General features: G+C 44.4%; 1 protein-coding gene across 1 annotated transcript in view; it reads right to left on the bottom strand.

Annotated features, from left to right (window-relative positions):
* CCKAR (cholecystokinin A receptor) overlaps window positions 1–12,745 on the bottom strand; it is a 72,910-nt gene extending 60,165 nt beyond the window's left edge. The window contains exons 1-2 of the mRNA XM_044284727.1: window positions 12,573–12,745; window positions 11,653–11,904 (exon numbers count right to left, since the gene is read on the bottom strand). Coding sequence (XP_044140662.1) covers window positions 11,653–11,904; window positions 12,573–12,705 — 385 coding nt within the window. The 5' untranslated portion in view covers window positions 12,706–12,745. The remainder of the gene's footprint in view (window positions 1–11,652; window positions 11,905–12,572) is intronic.
* Between the last annotated feature and the right edge of the window lie 5,900 nt (window positions 12,746–18,645).

The raw sequence follows: 18,645 nt of genomic DNA on the forward strand, positions 1-18,645 counted from the left end.
ACATTACAGAAAATAATGAACTTTATCACAATATGCTAATTTTTTTTAAAGGACCTGTATATAGCAGTGTAATGTGAGCAGTATAAGCCATTTATATAAACAATTGATTACAAGGTGTCTGCAACACTCGAGACAATGCTGGGAAATATCCAACAATGTAAAAAATCTGCAGTATTACATAGTACAGAGAATTAAGCGACCTTCGGCGCCCAGCTGCTGCAAAACTACAACTCTCAGCATGCACACTTGCTATGCGGTTCTTGTAACTCCTGCAGCAGTGAAAGGAGGATTCCTGGAGTTGTAGTTTTAGAACAGCTGGAATGGCAGAGGTTGCTGAACCCTTATCTAGTAGATCCAGCGCCACCGCTTCAGTTTTTACCACTAGGCTTTGTTTACTGCCTGCAGCGATGACATCACATAAATGACACATGACCACTGTAGCCAATCACTGGCCTCAACGGCTCACCGCCCCTGTTACACCATGGCTTAGGAGTCTTTAGTTAAGGGCCCTTTACACGGACCGACAATTGAACAGATCATTGCTAACCAGCGTTACTAGTAATGCTCACTAGCGTTGATCTGGCGGTGTAAATGCACCGCCGATTATCCGATGAACGTGCGTTTATCGGGTAATTGTATCTTTTGTGTGGCACAAACGATCATCATTTCCCAGAGGCAGATCGTGCTGTGTAAACATAATCTACTGACTAGAAACAACGGGACAGTATGGGGAAGAGCGATGGTGTTAGCGATCACTCCTCCCCATACTCTGGAGAAGCACCGGTCTCCTCCACCAGCGATGAGCAGATTGTCGGGAAGGAGCGCGTTGACCTGTGTAAGGGAGCACTACTCCTCCGGCTGTTACTGTTCTAAACTGGTTATAATTGGTTGCTGTGGGTTAAGCCACATATATTCCTTGCGCCATGTAAATATTTGAAAAGCAAATACTTTGCCCATAGTAATGCAATAAAACTACATAGCAAGTTATAAGGGGAGCATAATTATAGCAGGTATCTTAGTTATACGTACTTATAAGTGAAGTGCAATCTACTCCCTACCATCTCCAAAACCACCAGATATACTGTATATAGATATATTGCTAATAAATCCAAAATCCATGCTGGGTCCCGTCTGGTTCTTCTCGGCAGATGGGATGTGAAATTCTGGCAGTGCATATCAATATTAGTACTGAATGCAGTGACACTAGAAGATCTCCACTAGAGCTAGGAGACCAGGTGATGTCTCCTATTGTCAGGACTGAATAATGCTGATTGATGGACCAGACCTATTAGGGATTCTAGTTAGCAAGCAGCACACGTCACCACAGGCGGGTCCAGGATTACAGTTCAGCCTCGTTCAAGTTAATCACAATAGCAAAGTCTATTCCATACATTTAAAAAATATTTATGACCTAGTCAAGGCATGGCCAACCTGTGGCTCTCCAGCTGTTGTAAAACTACAACTCCCATCATGCCCTGCTGTAGGCTGATAGCTGTAGACTCTCCGAGCATGATGGGAGTTGTAGTTTTGCAACAGCTGGAGAGCCTCAGGTTGGCCATCCCTGACCTAGTCCACCAAAATGTATACCGTTAGGGCCCATTGTGCCATATGTTTAGACCACAGACAAAAATGGGATAAAAAACAAAACAAAAAAATAATAATGAGTAGGGTTTAAGCTAAACACAATAGACTAAGACTGTTCAATCCCAAACATTTTGATTGGTAGTCTGTTAACTCAAGTGCCGATTTAAAGAGGACCTGCCACCTCCCCTGACATGTCTGTTTTAGTAACTACTTGCATAAGGGCTCCTTCACACTTGCGGCAGGACGGATCCGGCAGGCTGGTCTCCCTGTCGGATCCGTCCTTCCGCTGTTTCACCGAGCCGCCGGAGCGCCGCTCCGTCCCCATTGACTATAATGGGGATGGGGGCTGAGCTCCAGCGCAGCACGGCGGTGCACGGCGAAAGCCGCCGGACTAAAAAGTCCTGCATGTCCAACTTTTTTTTTTATTGCCGGAGCGGCGGTCCGGCAATACAGCAAAACAGCGGAAGGACGGATCCGACAGGGAGACCAGCCTGCCAGATCCGTCCTGCCGCAAGTGTGAAGGAGCCCTTACCCATGTGATAAAAAGTCTAGAGCATCTATTCTTATGACGCTATGCTATGCTGTTCATCAATTAATCCTGCAGTAATGGGTGTTATCAGTTGGGGGGCAGGGTGTCCATGCTCAGTCTGACACTATCTGCAGTACCCCAGAACAGGGTTACTTCAAAAAGGAAATTGTAATGTTTTATTGTTCAGTAAAATGTTTTGATTTCATATATTTGTATACCTAATAGCAATATATGGACAATTAAGGGTTAAGTCCTTGGCTCATCCCATTAGGTTTCCAAAAGATGGACCTTGGTCCGCACCCCGGTTATCTTTTTGAAGTGTGGAGTCTGTGCTTAGCTGAAGAAGAGAGAGGACCTGCATGTTTAAGCTCCTCAGAGCTAGGCCTGAGGACAGAGAACCGTTATGTCCGAGACAATGTACAGCCAAGGAAGCATCAGCTACATAAAAGTGATTCAGCGAGTCAGTCAGCCAGGTATTGTGCATGATTATGGCAGAGAGACGTTATTGCTGTGAGAGGGAACATTGCCAGTCAGTGATGGCCAGTTCGTCAGTGTTCCCCACAAACACATGCGGGCTGCCATCTTAACTCACAAGTCCGGTGATGCACAGGTAAGCCCTTACCTGTGCCTGTGCCGCGAGCCGGTCTGAAAACAAATGCGGTCACCGGGAGCAGGCAGTTCTGAGAACAGCCCGATGAAGGCCCCGGGCGGCTTTTCTCGGAACTGCCTGCTCCCGCTGCCCGTATTTGCTTCAGACCAGCTCGCGGCACAGGCACAAGGTAAGGGCTTACCTGTGCATCGCCGGACTTGTGAGTTAAGATGGCAGCCCGCATGTGTTCGCGAACACGGCGAACTGGCCATCACTGTTGCCAGTGCATCCTTCCACACTTTGAGATGGTCTGAATAACCATAACTTAAAGCGTACCTGAGTTTTCAAAAAAGGTTTTCATAATAGCTGTGAATTTTTGTACAGTGTGAAGGAACAATTATGTCTGGGCTTCCCTAAAGTCTCTTTCAGTCATAGTATTACCTGTTTCAGCTGCACAGGTAGATTCATTTCTCTCACAAGCGGGTGTCTCGCTTCTGCCATTACTGTCTGCAGTGACCACACTTTCTTCCCACTATGTTTGTTTTCTTCCAGGGAGCTCAAAAAGCTAATAAGGAGGAATAAATCACACTTACAGAAAGGTAGAAGGCTCCTGTGATGTTCAGAAGCAGTTGTTTTATTAGGTACAGGATCTCATCTAGCTGCCCCCATTTTCTCTCAGCCATCTTCTGAGTCTCTGTTACCAGAGACTGATCTTGCCTACAACAGTCAGTAGACTGCAACTTACGTGCAAGTGAGACCTCTAGTGGCTATGAATTGACAGCTTTTTCTCAGGTGAATGAGGGCTTATTTGATTTAGAAATTTTCTAGTTACACCGTTCTCTATTAAATGAAGTGAAATTGTGTGAAAGTAGAGTGACTCTTCAAATCTGCACTCCTCAGTCTGGGAATTTGCTGAAACTTTTACCAAGAACATCACTGCATGCCACAGTGCATAGCCTTCCCCATGCTATTGGGGAAGGCTGTGCACTTCGATCTACTTTGGAACTGTGCCTTGTCATTTTCAGATGTACTACTACTCCTACTCTGCACTTTATAAAGAGACATTTATTTACACCAACTGGTTTTGTTACTGACTACACCATACGGTGACGACTGCCTTGCAGCCAGAACAACATTCATCACCAAGGGCACCGCACCTACCACCAGGCAGTAGCCCTGATATCAGGGTTTGCTCCAAGAGAAGAAAGGATTACTACAAAGCCCCAGGGATTGCCACTGTGATTTACAAGCATGACAACCATCTTCTGGCCACAACTACCACTCCCATCCTCCGCTCCGCTCTCTCCGGCTGTCTCTGCTTTAAATACGGAAACTTTTAATTTACCAAAGCGTTGCTTAGGCCTCTTGCACATGACCGTATGCCCTCCGAGATATACGGTCCGTGAGCGGGCCAAATGTCCCAGAGCGGCATTGATCGTACGAACAGCATCAGCAGCAGGTAGCCTCAGGATAGGTCATCAATATCAGATCGGCGGGGGTCCGACACCCAGCACCCCCTCCTATCAGCAGTTTGAAGAGAAGGCACGTGCCGTCCAGCGCTGCCTCCTCTTCACTGTTTACCTTCTCGCTGTCGCATCTGCAGCGGTGTGCAGGTGTAATTACACCCAAGCCGTTCCATTCATTTCTATAGGAGCGATCCGTCCCATTGAAATGAATGGGATGGCTTGGGTGTAATTACTAGTGTTGGTCAAGCACCAAAGTGCTCGGGTGCTCAAGTAGAACACCTCGGGATGCTCGGGTACACAATGGAAGTCAATGGGAGAACCCGAGCATTAAACCAGGCACCCCCTGCTCTGAAATGGGGAGGGTGTCTGGTTCATAGTAAAAGGCCAGAAATTCATGGAAACCCCACTGAAATGGTTCGGGAACAGCAGTGGGAGGATGTCTGGATGCATCTTACTGCTGGGAACGATGTTGTCCGAGTAGTACGTCACTTTTACAGACTGACAATAATACGCACAAAATCGAAGATAAAATCGATTTTAGACGGAGGAAAAAGTGTTAGGAAACATTCTTTCTTGTATATTTACTTGTATATAAAGTGCAAGTGCTGCAAAAATTACAAGGAAGAGGCCCTCCGATACAACCTGTATATCACATAATGGAAGGCCTCATTCACATTGTGGTACAGCTGTTCAGGTAGTGGGACTCCTACACTCATAAAGCCTACGCACTAAGGGAAAGGGCTTCCAAAAATTACAAGGAACCGGCACTCCAATACACCCTTTATTACACATAAAGGAGGGTATCATATACACCCTTGAAAAATTATGATTGCTGGCCTGCTGGTGACCCTCAAAAACATTAGGAGCAAAAGCCTGCTGGTGACCCTCTAAAACATTAGGGGGAGGGCCTGCTGCTGAGCTGGCCATCTAAAACATTATGGGCGAGGGTTTGCTGCCGAGCTGACCATCTAAAAAATTTTGTGGGCGAGGGCCTGCTGCCGAGCTGACCATCTAAAAATTTAGGGGTGAGGGTCTGCTGCTGAGCTGACCCTTTAAAACATTATGGTTGAAGGCCTGCTGGTGACCCTAAAAAACATTAGGAATGAGGGCCTGCTGGTGACCCTCAAAAACATTATGGGTGAGGGCCTGCTGGTGACCCTCGCTCAGCTTGCCACCTTCCCAGGTTGGGTAAGTGACTTCATCGTCCAGCACCTCCTCTTCCACTTCCTCACTCGGGTTATCCTCCTGACTTTTTGACCTAACCACAACCTCAGTTATTGACTGTGTCTCATCCTCATCATGAACCTCTTGAGACACTAATTGCGGTTGACTTATTGACAACTGTGTCTCTTCAACATCATCCACCTTATGAAAACTAATTGCAGTTCCCCACCATCATCTTCTTCTGACTGTGGATGCTCCAGAGTTTGGGAATCAGGGCACAAGATCTGTTCATGTGCCTCTTCAAGCGGGCTTGGTGAGAGGCCCAAATTAAGGAATGGCGATTAAAACTGCCGAATATCCGAGTCTGGGATCACTTGATCATTCTGTTGACCAGACTCTTGGCTACTGAGACTGGACTTTGTTGAAGACAGGGTGGTGCTTAACCGACTGGAAGCATTATCTGCTGCAATCCAACCGACCACCTGGTCACACTGGTCTGACTTCGAGAGTGGTGTCCTGCGCCGCCCTGCAAACTGGGACATGAATCTAGGTATCGTGGATGAGTGTGTTTCTTGTGCTCTGACAGCAGGCACAGTTTCACAGTGCCCAGGGCCATGGCCTCTGCATGCACCATCAGCAGCATGGCCACTTCCCCGTCCCTTACTGCTCGCCTTCCGCATATTAAATGTGATATATGTTTGCAAGTATGTCACACGTACAGTAGCGCAGGTTTTGTAAGTGTATGCACAAATAAAGTATAGTACACAGAATGTTACAGATATTTTTAGGATGCGCACACGTTAAACAGGAGGTATAGCGCAAGTAAAGTCGCTGTCACCACCGCCTAATAAAAAATTACACTGAATTAATGTCACTGATATTTCGGATACACAAATGTTTTACAGGAGATGTTGCGCAGGTAATGTAACTGTCCGCAGCGGACACCGTCTACAGAAAAAGTACACTGGATATCCAGCCAAAATTCCAAAGCACTTGCATTAATTTCCATTGAAATGTATTAATGCCGGATCTGGTACCAAGTGTTCCGGAAAAACGGATCTGTAATGCGAAAAATAAATACCGGATCCGTCCGGAGAGATGGAGCCGGTTTTTCAATGCATTTGTCATAAACAAATGCTATCCGTTTGCATATGGATTTCCAGATCTGGCAGGCAGTTCCGGAACTTCTAACGCAAGTGTGAAAGTACCCTAAGTCAACGTCAAATGTCGGATCAGTAATTTAAAAAAATCGATCCGACACCCATTGCATTACAATGATTTTAATGCAGGATCCGGTTTGTTCTGTTTCTATTTAATACAACAGGATCCGGACCAAACGAACGCATCCAGATGTATTAAATGAAATGGAAGCGTTTTATTCAGGTTTTTAAATCCCGTGCCAGATCTCTAACCCTGAACTGAAAACGCGGATGTGAAAGCAGCCTTACTCATGTCCCCGCGTCCTTACCAACACAAGTCCAGGACAGGGTATGGAGGCCATTTTGGTAGTAAAGGGAATTTGACACATGCAGTTTAGATGATGCATAGGTCAGTTTGTCCCGCAATTACTAGCCGTAATCTCATGCTTGAAAGGTCCATGGTATATGACATTGTACTTAATTGACAGAGGCAGTCTCCAGGCTTTTGAGTGCTATTGTTCTTACGGCTTGGTCTCTGGTTTGGCTAATATAAGCTAATTTACATACCCCTTCCCATGAAGCATTGCCTGAAAATGAGTCTCCATACCCCAGAGGAGTCTCCACAATAACAGCCAGTACCCTACTTAGCTCATTCTTAGATTCAATGGGCTTTATAAGGAGGCCATTTAATAAATGGGTGCCCAGGTCTTCTGGCTAGGCAAGATGATGAATTTTTATAATTCTGTCCGAATGTCCGAGCTTAATTTATTTATTTGTTTGTCCCGGGCTACTTGAGAAACCTTGACGTGGTGCCCAGGCTTAGACATGTTCTACACCGCAGGACATGTTGACTAATCTCTAAATTTTAAAATCAGTTTGAGGGTTTAGTGAGACTGCAGAGTGCATCTGTATTTGTTATTGTTTTGTTATATTGTTATATTGATTATGACATCCGCACTTGTTACCTTGTGTGAGATGTCTATTGTGGTACTTGTGGTTCGCCGCGGGCATCCTCCACCGTATGCATTTTTGCTGGGGATCGCCATTAGCAACGGGCCACAAGTGCAGGATTTGCTCCCCTGTATATATGCACGACTGCATGTGGGTTTGAGCACCTCCTGCTAATGCCACCCTGTCTTTTTGGTTTGTATATATAGATTCCTGGAGGTGTATAAACTCCAATTTAAATGTGCCTGTTTTCCATCTACAGGCCACATTTAGGTGCACCTGTGAGGCCTGGGCCATATCAGTCAGTCTTGAGTGGGACTCGCAGACTGCTCCCTCCTCCCATTGTAAGCATGGTTACATGCTGGAGGTAACTGGTGAGCTGTTTGTGAGTCGGCCTCATGCTCCTGTAATTTGCCCACTGGCTCCTGGTATCGCCCATACGGCTCAGGTAGGAGAGTGTTGGGTCCCGGGCTACTTGAGAAACCTTGACGTGGTGCCCGGGCTTAGACATGTTCTACACCGTAGGACATGTTGACTAATCTCTCAATTTTAAAATCAGTTTGAGGGTTTAGTGAGACTGCAGAGTGCACCTGTCTTTGTTATTGTTTTGTTATTTTGTCACAAGGACTTCAAAGGTGTGGTGCCCTTATGGGCTACCCCCTGAGGTCTATTGGCGGTGGCCATTAGGTTTCTCCCCCCCCTGCAAACCCTTTGGCTTTCCCTCTGGGGGGAGGGAACCAGACCTTGACCTGGGGTGGCAGCACAGGTGGAAAGCCGAACAACAACAGGCTCTACATCGGCTCCGTCAGAGGTTGGCCACTTGTTCTTCTGGCTTGGAGGGTTGGGTATTAGTTTATGGAAAGCCCTTCTCTAAGGGCTCATTCACACGACCATGGTTTGGTTCTGCATCTGAGCCGCATTTTTTGCAGCTCGGGTGCTGACCGCATCCTTTGCTCCATTTCGTTTTGCGGACAAGAATAAGCATTTCTATAAAGGCCGCAAATTGCGGAAGGAACACGGGCTGCATCCGTGTTTTGCAGATCCGCAATTTGCGGACTGCAAAACAGGGCATGGTCGTGTGAATACGCCCTTATGGAGAGAGCCTTTGATGGACCACATCCCTGTGCACTTTTTTGTGTGACACGTTGCATGTTTTATGCTCATTTCTCAGGCTTTTAAAAAAAAAACGATGGACTTGATGGGTCCGACACAGTGCGTGCCCTGTTTGCAGCAGCTCTCCCTTCTGGCTCATAGTGGGGGATCTCAAGCTGCGGAACTGCCTCTATAATGTCCCAAAGCCCTAATTGGTTACAAATAAGCCTTGGTGAGTCACCCCCTTTAGGCTAGGAATAGATATTTGGAATTTTGACTTATTATCTGGGAGGGGATTATATATATATATATATATATATATATATATATATATATAAAGGGTCCATTTTGATTCCAGAAACAGCACCACTCTTGTCTATGAACCGTGTTTGGTATTACAGCATGGCTCCATGGACAAGAGTTGCAATGTTAATGGAAAAAGCAGAAGTTTTTTTTCTCTATAATTTCAGACAACCCTTTTTAATAATGAATTTAAAAACCGCATTGCAGCCTCATCAGTGTCGCCCCTAACATACCCGACTGCTTTCAGCTTATTTAAAAGGGCTTGCTCCAGTATTTAAACGTATCACCTTTGGGGGTAGAATATGGAAATGCCATAAATGTCCGATAGGTGCAGGACCTACCTCTAGGACCTTCTTCCATCTCAAGATCGGGGCCCCAAAGTATGCAATTACAGCAGGGCCATGTTCTTGAGATAGGAGCAGGTCCCAGAGGTCCCTATCGGACATTTATGGCATATTCTATCGATATGCCATAAACATCCGGATGGGAACACCGCTTTATGTTATTTATTTGCATAATGAAAAGTTTTCTAATGTACCAATATACTTTCTGCGCCACTTTGAATAGTTTTCAAGATCTCTGCTTGCTGTTATTCAACAGGTTCCCGGCTTAAACCAGTTATCAGGGCTGTGAGATTCTCACATGACCAGGAATGAATTCTATTCCCTAGAACAGGGATGCTCAACCTGCGGCCCTCCAGCTGTTGCAAAACTACAACTCCCAGCATGCCCGAACAGCCTACAGCTGGGCATTGTGGGAGTTGTAGTTTTACAACAGCTGAAGGGCCGCAGGTTGGGCATGCCTGCCCTAGAAGAAAACTATCAAGGTTACTACATAATGGCAGCAAGCGGAGATCTTGCAATCTGTAAGGCATTGATACAAAAAGTATCTTGGAAAATGGTATGACTTTTTAATACACAATGAATTAGGCTACTTTCACACTAGCGTTTAATATTTTCCTGTATTGAGATCCGTCATAGGGTCTCAATACCGGAAAAAAACGCTTCTGTTTTGTCCCCATTCATTGTCAATAGGGACAAAATGTAACTGAACAGAACGGAATGCTCCAAAATGCATTCCGTTCCGTTTTCATACCAGAGAGCAAACCTAAGACGGAATCCAGCATGACCCCCAATGCAAGTCAATGGGGACGGATACGTTTTCTCTGACACAATAGAAAACGGATCCGTCATCCATCGACTTTTAATGGATTTCATGGATCCGTCTTGGCCATGTTACAGATAATACAACCGGATCCGTTCATAACGGATGCAGGTGGTTGTATTATCAGTAACGGAAACGTTTTTGCTGAACCCTGCCGGATCCAACAAAAATGACTGAAAGCGGCATACCCCCTAATGAGTTAATGCACACTACTACCGTGCATCTTCTAAGCTGATCCTTCTAGATTTCTATGGTGCTCTATTATCCTTTATACGCCTCTGGTTCATACAGGGACATTAATACAAAGACATCCCCCCCTAGAAGCAGGGTTTTCTTACTAGTAAATATTGTACGCTATAATAACAAAGTAGTCATTATGTCATTTAGCGCCATTAAGACTTACAATTACTATATGATTAACACGCTTCATTGGTTGAAGGGGGTTAATGCAATAGGAACATTAACCATTCAGTACTAGCATAACCCGTCACAGAAATGTCCCATTGCCCTTGATGCGTGTAATTATTTATTTTTTCTTGTCTAATTTGGATTTTATTTGAATCGCTCGTCTCTGTAATGGTTTTATGAAAGCGCCTACTATCCGATATGAAGCTAATGATAACTAGGAGGAAGTCTAAAAGCTAATGCGGTTAGAAGGACTACATTCCCATGTCTATACATGTAGCATTGGACTCACACTGGTAAAATCATATGACAGATTATGGACAACGCACAGTAAACTATGACAAGTAGATGGCGGATATCACAGCGGCTTTAGATGATTTCCCTCCTGTAAAATAGTCTGGAACATGATTCCATACTTCATAACCGGTTTATTTGTAGATTGCAAGCTCTTGCGGACAAGGTCCTTTCCCCCTCTGTTAACAGTTACGGTAGATTTTTATCATATTTGTATTTTTTATATTATGTATGTGTAAGGGTACTTTCACACTAGCGTTATTCTTTTCCGGCATAGAGTTCCGTCACAGGGGCTCTATACCGTATAAGAACTGATCAGGCATAAACCCATGCATTCTGAATGGAGAGTAATCCGTTCAGGATGCATCAGGATGTCTTCAGTTCAGTCGTTTTGACTGATCAGGTAAAAGAGAAAACCGTAGCATGCTACGGTTTTATCTCTGGCGAAAAAAAACTGAAGACTTTTTTTTATGTATTAAAAATGTATTAGTGCCGGATCCGTCCTTTCGGTCTGCGCGTGTGCAAACCGGTATAAAATGTGAAAAAGGATACAAGACTTTTGATGACAAGCAGAGAGACGGATCCATTCTTGCAATGCATTTGTGAGACGGATCCGCATCCAGATCCGTCTCACAAATGCTTTCAGTCACAGGCAGATCGGCGGATCCGGCGGGCAGTTCAGACGACGGAACTGCCCGCCGGATCACACTGCCGCAAGTGTGAAAGTAGCCTAACCTCCCTTGAGTAAATTAATGGTACTATAAAAAAATAATTATACTCCATTTTTACAGTACCCCAGGGATACAGCTAGGAGCACGATGTAGGGGACAGCTAGCAGGATAGGCGCCTGGGGGAGCACTTACAAGCCACTCTGCCTGCACCAAGAATACCAGTTTCTTCTGTTCCCTGCTTCACAAGCCTATGTTCACATGATGCATTCTCATATAGGTATGGTTCAGCAAACGATTCACTTACCCATGAAATAGAAAGCAGCGCTGCAGACTGTGCTACCAAATATAAAGTCCTCCAGCAAATTAGGAATGAGAGTGAAGGGTATGCAGAAAATACAGAGCATGAGGTCACTGACTGCCAGTGACAATAAGAAGAGGTTGGTGACAGTCCTCATCCTCTTATTCCTTATCAGGACCGCTATAACCAAGCTGTTGCCCAGGACACCAAGGAGAAAGATCAAGGAATACAGGAAAATCCGCACTGCCTGGTGCAAATCTGCAAAAGAAGAACAAGAATGGATTTATTTGGCTTTACAGCTTCCTAAATATCTGTCTAATTAGTTGTCGAGATACATTGTTGCTAATTCATGCACAATGAATGAAATGAAACAGTGAGGTCCAAAATCAGATGTAGCAGCAAAGTTGTATTTGTCATTGGGCTGTGCGCAGCAGTTTCTGACACATTCAGCTCTGCTACATCTGCAAGTCTACTTGTGCATCATGGCAAGTTTGCTAGTTAAGTTAATGCAGCAGGTTTACTGGAAAGACACAACTAGATTTGATGTCTGTATTTATTAATAAAAGTTTTTTGACGTTCATGTTCATCGATGTCTGTACCTCTTAGTATCTACTGACTTGTTGCAGGTTATGTTGATTTGTATTTGCTTATTGATATAATGATAACACAATAAACAGATTTGGGGGAAAAAAAGTTAATAATTTTTTTTGTGATTTTACATGATTACAGCATGTCATTACAGCGCACATTATTTAGTTGTAGCGCACATCATACACATGACATTTGAAAGTCTACAATGCAGCTCTCTCTGGCTCCAAACTAGTTGCTTGCCATGCTTTGACTTGTAGTTCCACAAAGCTGTGTCTAACTGAAGCATTTTCTGGGAAAATATCTGCAAATTCTACCCATACAGTTATGACACGTACCTTTGCCAGGGATGGTCGCGTTGTGTGAATAGTTCCCCAGGCAGCTGATGATGGCTCCATTATCTGTGATCTCACATAATATCCCATTTTCATCGGTATAATTGTCCTCATGAAGATTATACAGTGTTTCCATGTCTGTTAGTGTAATATGGGGTTGGTAAGAGACTACTTGCTTCCCATGCCTCCTTGTGATAAGAGGCTTGCTGAGGTCTGCTGGCAGGATTCCTGGGAGGGAGATTTGTGTGCAGCCCTCTATCCAGGCTCCACTCCACACACTGTATGCACTGCACATACACTGACGGGTAACCTTCTGCAGTGTGCCACCCTCTCTGGTTATTGGTCGGGACCTTCTTATTCCCAGTTAGAAAAACAGCTGCTTAGCTAAAGGTAGAGGACAGCACACCTGACATTTTCTGTTCTCTTCTCCTCCTAGACTTCTTGTGTAATAATTCACTAGTGGGGAACGTTGCAAAATAATGGGGAAAAACGACATCCTGGTGACTAGATAATAAAATGTGAAAGCTGGGTTTTCACAAAGGGGCTCAGAAATGTAACTTGTGGGGCCCCTGAACTGCCTGATGCTGCAGACCTCCTTCAATGCTTGGCAGATTCCCACTGCCACTCTGTCCAACATAGAGGCCAGTACCAGTATCCACGTAAACAGCACCGAAGACAAGGTCAGTATATAAATACAGCGCCAAAAACAAGCTCATTACATAGAAAAAGCACCAGAACAAAGCTCATAACATAACTACAGCACTGGAACCATTCTAATAACATAAGACATCACCAGAAATATGCTTGCAACATACATCCAGCACCAACATCAAGCTCATAGCATAAATACAGCACCAGAACCAAGCTCATAACATATATATTGTGTCAGACCAACACTCATAACATAAATATAGTACTAGAACCAATATTCTAACATAAATGCAGCACCAAAACCAAGATCCTAATAAATATGGCCCCAAAGCCAAGCTCATAAGAACCAAGTTCATAACATAAAGACAGTCCCAGTACCAAGCTCATAGCATAAAGACAGTCCCAGTACCAAGCTCATAACATAAAGACAGTCCCAGTACCAAGCTCATAGCATAAAGACAGTCCCAGTACCAAGCTCATAACATAAAGACAGTCCCAGTACCAAGCTCATAACATAAAGACAGTCCCAGTACCAAGCTCATAGCATAAAGACAGTCCCAGTACCAAGCTCATAACATAAAGACAGTCCCAGTACCAAGCTCATAACATAAAGACAGTCCCAGTACCAAGCTCATTATATAACTACAACTTACAGTACCTGTGTAAGAACTAAGTTTAGTAAATAAATACAGCACTTGAACCAAGCTCAGTACATAAAAATAGCACCGGACGTAAGTTAATTAGGTAATACAGCACCAAAGCCAATACATTGCATAAATTGAGCACTGGACCCAATCTTATAACATAAATATAGCACCAGAACCAAACCCCTGACATAGAAATAGCATCATAACTCAGCACAGAGATCAATCGCAAAGTCAAGTTCATCTTTGCCATAAAAGTTTGTTCTGTGTGAAACTCTAGCTCCCATAATGTAACATAGTAACATAGTACATAAGGCTGAAAAAAGACATTTGTCCATCCAGTTCGGCCTGTCATCCTGCAAGTTAAACCAGAGGAAGGCAAAAAACCCTGTGAGGTAGAAGCCAATTTTCCCCACTTTAGGGGAATAAAAAATTCCTTCCCGACTCCAATCAGGCAATCAGAATAACTCCCTGGATCAACGACCCCTCTCTAGTAGCTATAGCCTGAAATATTATTACGCTCCAGAAATATATCCAGGCCCCTCTTGAATTCCTTTATTGTACTCACCATCACCACCTCCTCAGGCAGAGAGTTCCATAGTCTCACTGCTCTTACCGTAAAGAATCCTCTTCTATGTTTGTGTACAAACCTTCTTTCCTCCAGACGCAGAGGATGTCCCCTCGTCACAGTCACAGTCCTGGGGATAAATAGCTGATGGGATAGATCTCTGTACTGACCCCTGATGTATTTATACACATTAATTAGATCTCCCCTCAGTCGTCTTTTTTCTAAAGTGAATAACCCTAATTTTGATAATCTTTCAGGGTACTGTAGTTGCCCCATTCCAGTTATTATTTTAGTTGCCCTCCTCTGGACCTTCTCCAGCTCTGCTATGTCTGCCTTGTTTACAGGAGCCCAGAACTGTACACGGTACTCCATGTGTGGTCTGACTAGCGATTTGTAAAGTGGTAGGACTATGTTCTTATCACGGGCATCTATGCCCCTTCTTATGCAACCCATTATCTTATTGGCCTTGGCAGCAGCTGCCTGACACTGGTTTTTGCAGCTTAGTTTGCTGTTTAATAAAATTCCTAGATCCTTTTCCATGTCAGTGTTACCGAGTGTTTTACCATTTAGTATGTACGGGTGACTTGCATTTTTCCTTCCCATGTGCATATCCTGAACAATTGTAAGGGTATGGTTGTTACCACCCAGCATCCCTATGTAGACCGTACAAATGACTACAGCACCAATTAGACTTAGTCAGGGGCAGACTACACATTTACATTTTACAGTTGACAACTTCCTTGATATTTTTTTTGCTTTCTTTTGTTCTCTATGTGATACAGATCTTCATGATGACTTCTCCTGGCCACAATTTGTCTTCTGCTTTTCATTTTTGCAGCACATTCCCACACTTTGCCCCTGAAAATAATGGTATGACAAATAGCGTGCCTTAATAAAAAAAAATCCCCACACTGTACTCTTTAATTAAATATTTTTCCAACTATACCTGGCAGACAAGATACAGATAATGAACATAAGTTACATAGTATTAACTGGCCCAACTATATTTCTCAGCTGATGTTATGAGCCTTAGACATTGTAAAGGATTTTGATATCCTATCTTGGTCATATATCTTTATTCATCCTCTACTGCTTTTCTCAAACTACCCACTGATTCGCCTCTTCCCATTGCTATCCAAGAACAACACAAGGCAATAGAGCTATCAAGCCTCTTGCTGTTATGATTCGCACTAATCTGAATATTGCAGGGGTCACTATAGTTAACTGTGAATATAAGGTTAAACTATTTGTAGGTGACATTTTGCTCACTATTTTCAAATTCCTAATAACATTACCCAACCTTTCGGAACTTTTAACTACCTTTGTCCACATTTCTGCTATGCAAATTAATATGACTAAATCAGAAATTTTGCATTGTAACATCCCAAACCAAACACGTAAATGAATCTTAATTTTGACTATTCGGGACCACTGTATCCCTTACCTGGGGATCAATCTGTCTAAATCTATTGATATCGCTTTCAAATGGAATTATGCATGACTCATTCCTAAATTACTTTGGGAAATGATCATTTATAATTTTCCTACATTATCCTGGGTGGAACGGGTCTATATGATTAAAATGTTTACCTTATCTAGGATACTTTATTACTTTCTAACTCTTCTTCTCCGGTGACAGCTTCTGCCCTTAAAAGGGTTGTCCGAGTTAAGGAAAAAAATATATATAGCACTGTAAATCTGATGGTCAGCGATATACAACTAAGCTAGACAAGTTTTAGGCAAAAAAATATCTATTTCCTCATTTCCCTGATTCTCTTCTGGCCCTTTGTTTATATGCAATAAAAACACTCTCTGCCCCTCCCCCTGCACTGCTAAGGGAGTGAATACAAGAGCTGCTCTGAGTGACATGTCTGCCTGCTGGGAGACTCTGCAGCATGTTGTATGTATAGGACTAAAAGTCCCAGCTGTATAATGACACTGCTAAGGGAGTGAATACAAGAGCTGCCCTGAGTGACATGTCTGCCTGCTGGGAGACTCAGCAGCATGTTGTATGTGTAGGACTACAAGTCCCAGCTGTATAATGACACTGCTAAGGGAGTGAATACAAGAGCTGCCCTGAGTGACATGTCTGCCTGCTGGGAGACTCAGCAGCCTGCTGTATTTGTAGAACTACAAGTCCCAGCGGTATAATGACACTGCTAAGGGAGTGAATACAAGTGCTGCCCTGAATGATATGTCTGCCTGCTGGGAGACTCAACAGCATGTTGTATGTATAGAACTACAAGTCCTAGCTGTACAGTGACACTGCTAATACACAAAGGATCTTCCCCCTACCTGCAATGCTCTGCAGAACTTTCAGCTCCTGTGCCCAGCATTTGTCTCCTCACTGCCTGCAGCTACACAGTAAACACTTCAACCCTGTTTCAGTGCAGCTGAAGGGGTTAAGAATCCTGGGAGAGAGCAATAAGCAGCAGCTGGCAGTGCAGGGGGTGTGGCCAGCACAGTGACCTCTCCTGTACAGATCTCTCAGGCTTGTGCATGAACATTATCAGAGCAGGGAGAGAAGCTGACATCACAGGTCATGTGACCCTCAGTGAAATCGGAGAAACCAGCCACTGGAGATAAAGTGAGTTAATTGGAAAACTGTTACATTTGCCTAGTTAGAAACATAGAAAGAATAAAAAAAATAACTCGGACAACCCCTTAAAACCCTCCTAAAATAAGATTGTTATGTTTATTTGGGCTTATAAATGGCCAAGTATAGCTAGATCCATTATGTACACTGAACAAAAATTTTAACGCAACACTTTCAGTTTTACTCCCATTTTGCATGAGCTGAACTGAAAGATCTGAAACATTTTCTACATACACAAAAGACCCATTAATATGGTTCACGAATCTGTCTAAATCTGTGTTAGTGAGCACTTCTCCTTTGCCGAGATATTCCATCCCACCTCACAGGTGTGGCATATCAAGGTGCTGATTAGACAGCATGAATATTGCACAGGTGTGCCTTAGACTGCCCACAATAAAAGACCACTCTGAAATGTGCAATTTGATCACATAGCACAATGCCACAGATGTCACAACCTTTGACAGAGCGTGCAATTGGCATGCTGACTGCAGGTGTGTCTACCAGAGCTATTGCCCGTGCAATAAATGTTTATTTCTCTACCATAAGCCGTCTCCAAAGGTGTTTCAGAGAATTTGGCAGTACATCCAACTGGCCTCACAACCGCATATCACGTGTAACCACACCAACCCAGGACCTTCACATCCAGCATGTTCACCTCCATGATCGTCTGAGACCATCCACCCGGACAGCTGCAGCAACAATCGGTTTGCATAACCAAAGAATTTCTGCACAAACTGTCAGAAACCGTCTCATGGAAGCTCATCTGCATGCTCGTCATCCTCATCTCATCTGACTGCAGTTCTGTCAGTATGGGGTCTGTGTCCCCACCGCAGGGTGGCAGATCGCTCTCTGCACATCGCAGCACCATGGGTCCCAGTACTGACTTACCTTGTAGGAGACGCAGGTGCCCGCCAGCATACCGCCATATCCGTCCTCACTGCCAGGTGTCATCTGATGCGCTATAGAACGCGCGTGCACGCACCTCTCCCATATGAGTAGGCAGCTGGTTGCTGATTACCGCCCCCACCCGGAGGCGGGACTATTTGCATTTAAAGAGGACCTTTCACTGATCCTGACATTGTGAACTAAGAATACAGACATGGAGAGCGGCGCCCGGGGATCTCACTGCACTTACTAGTATCCCTGGGTGCCGCTCCGTTCTCCCGCTATGCCCTCCGGTATCTTTGTTCACTAAGTTATAGTAGGCGGAGATTTCAGTCACTAAGTTATAGTAGGCGGAGTCTGCCCTTGTTCTGCTGTAGCACTGGCCAATCGCAGCGCAGAGCTCACAGCCTGGGAGGTTATTTTCTGCCAGGCTGTGAGCTCTGCTATGCGATTGGCCAGTGCTACAGCAGAACAAGGGCAGACTCTGCCTACTATAACTTAGTGACCAAAGATACCAGAGGGCATAGCGGGAGAACGGAGCGGCGCCCAGGGATAATAGTAAGTGCAGTGAGATCCCCGGGCGCCGCTCTCCATGTCTGTATACTTAGTTCACAATGTCAGGATCAGTGAAAGGTCCTCTTTAAGGCAGCTTCACTCATCATAAAGTGCCCAAGTATGGTTGTTGTACCTCCTGACTCCCGCTGAAGCCTCCCACTGTGTCTGTTTATTGGA

This window comes from Bufo gargarizans, chromosome 1 (genome assembly GCF_014858855.1).
Source record: "Bufo gargarizans isolate SCDJY-AF-19 chromosome 1, ASM1485885v1, whole genome shotgun sequence".
NCBI lineage: Eukaryota > Metazoa > Chordata > Amphibia > Anura > Bufonidae > Bufo > Bufo gargarizans.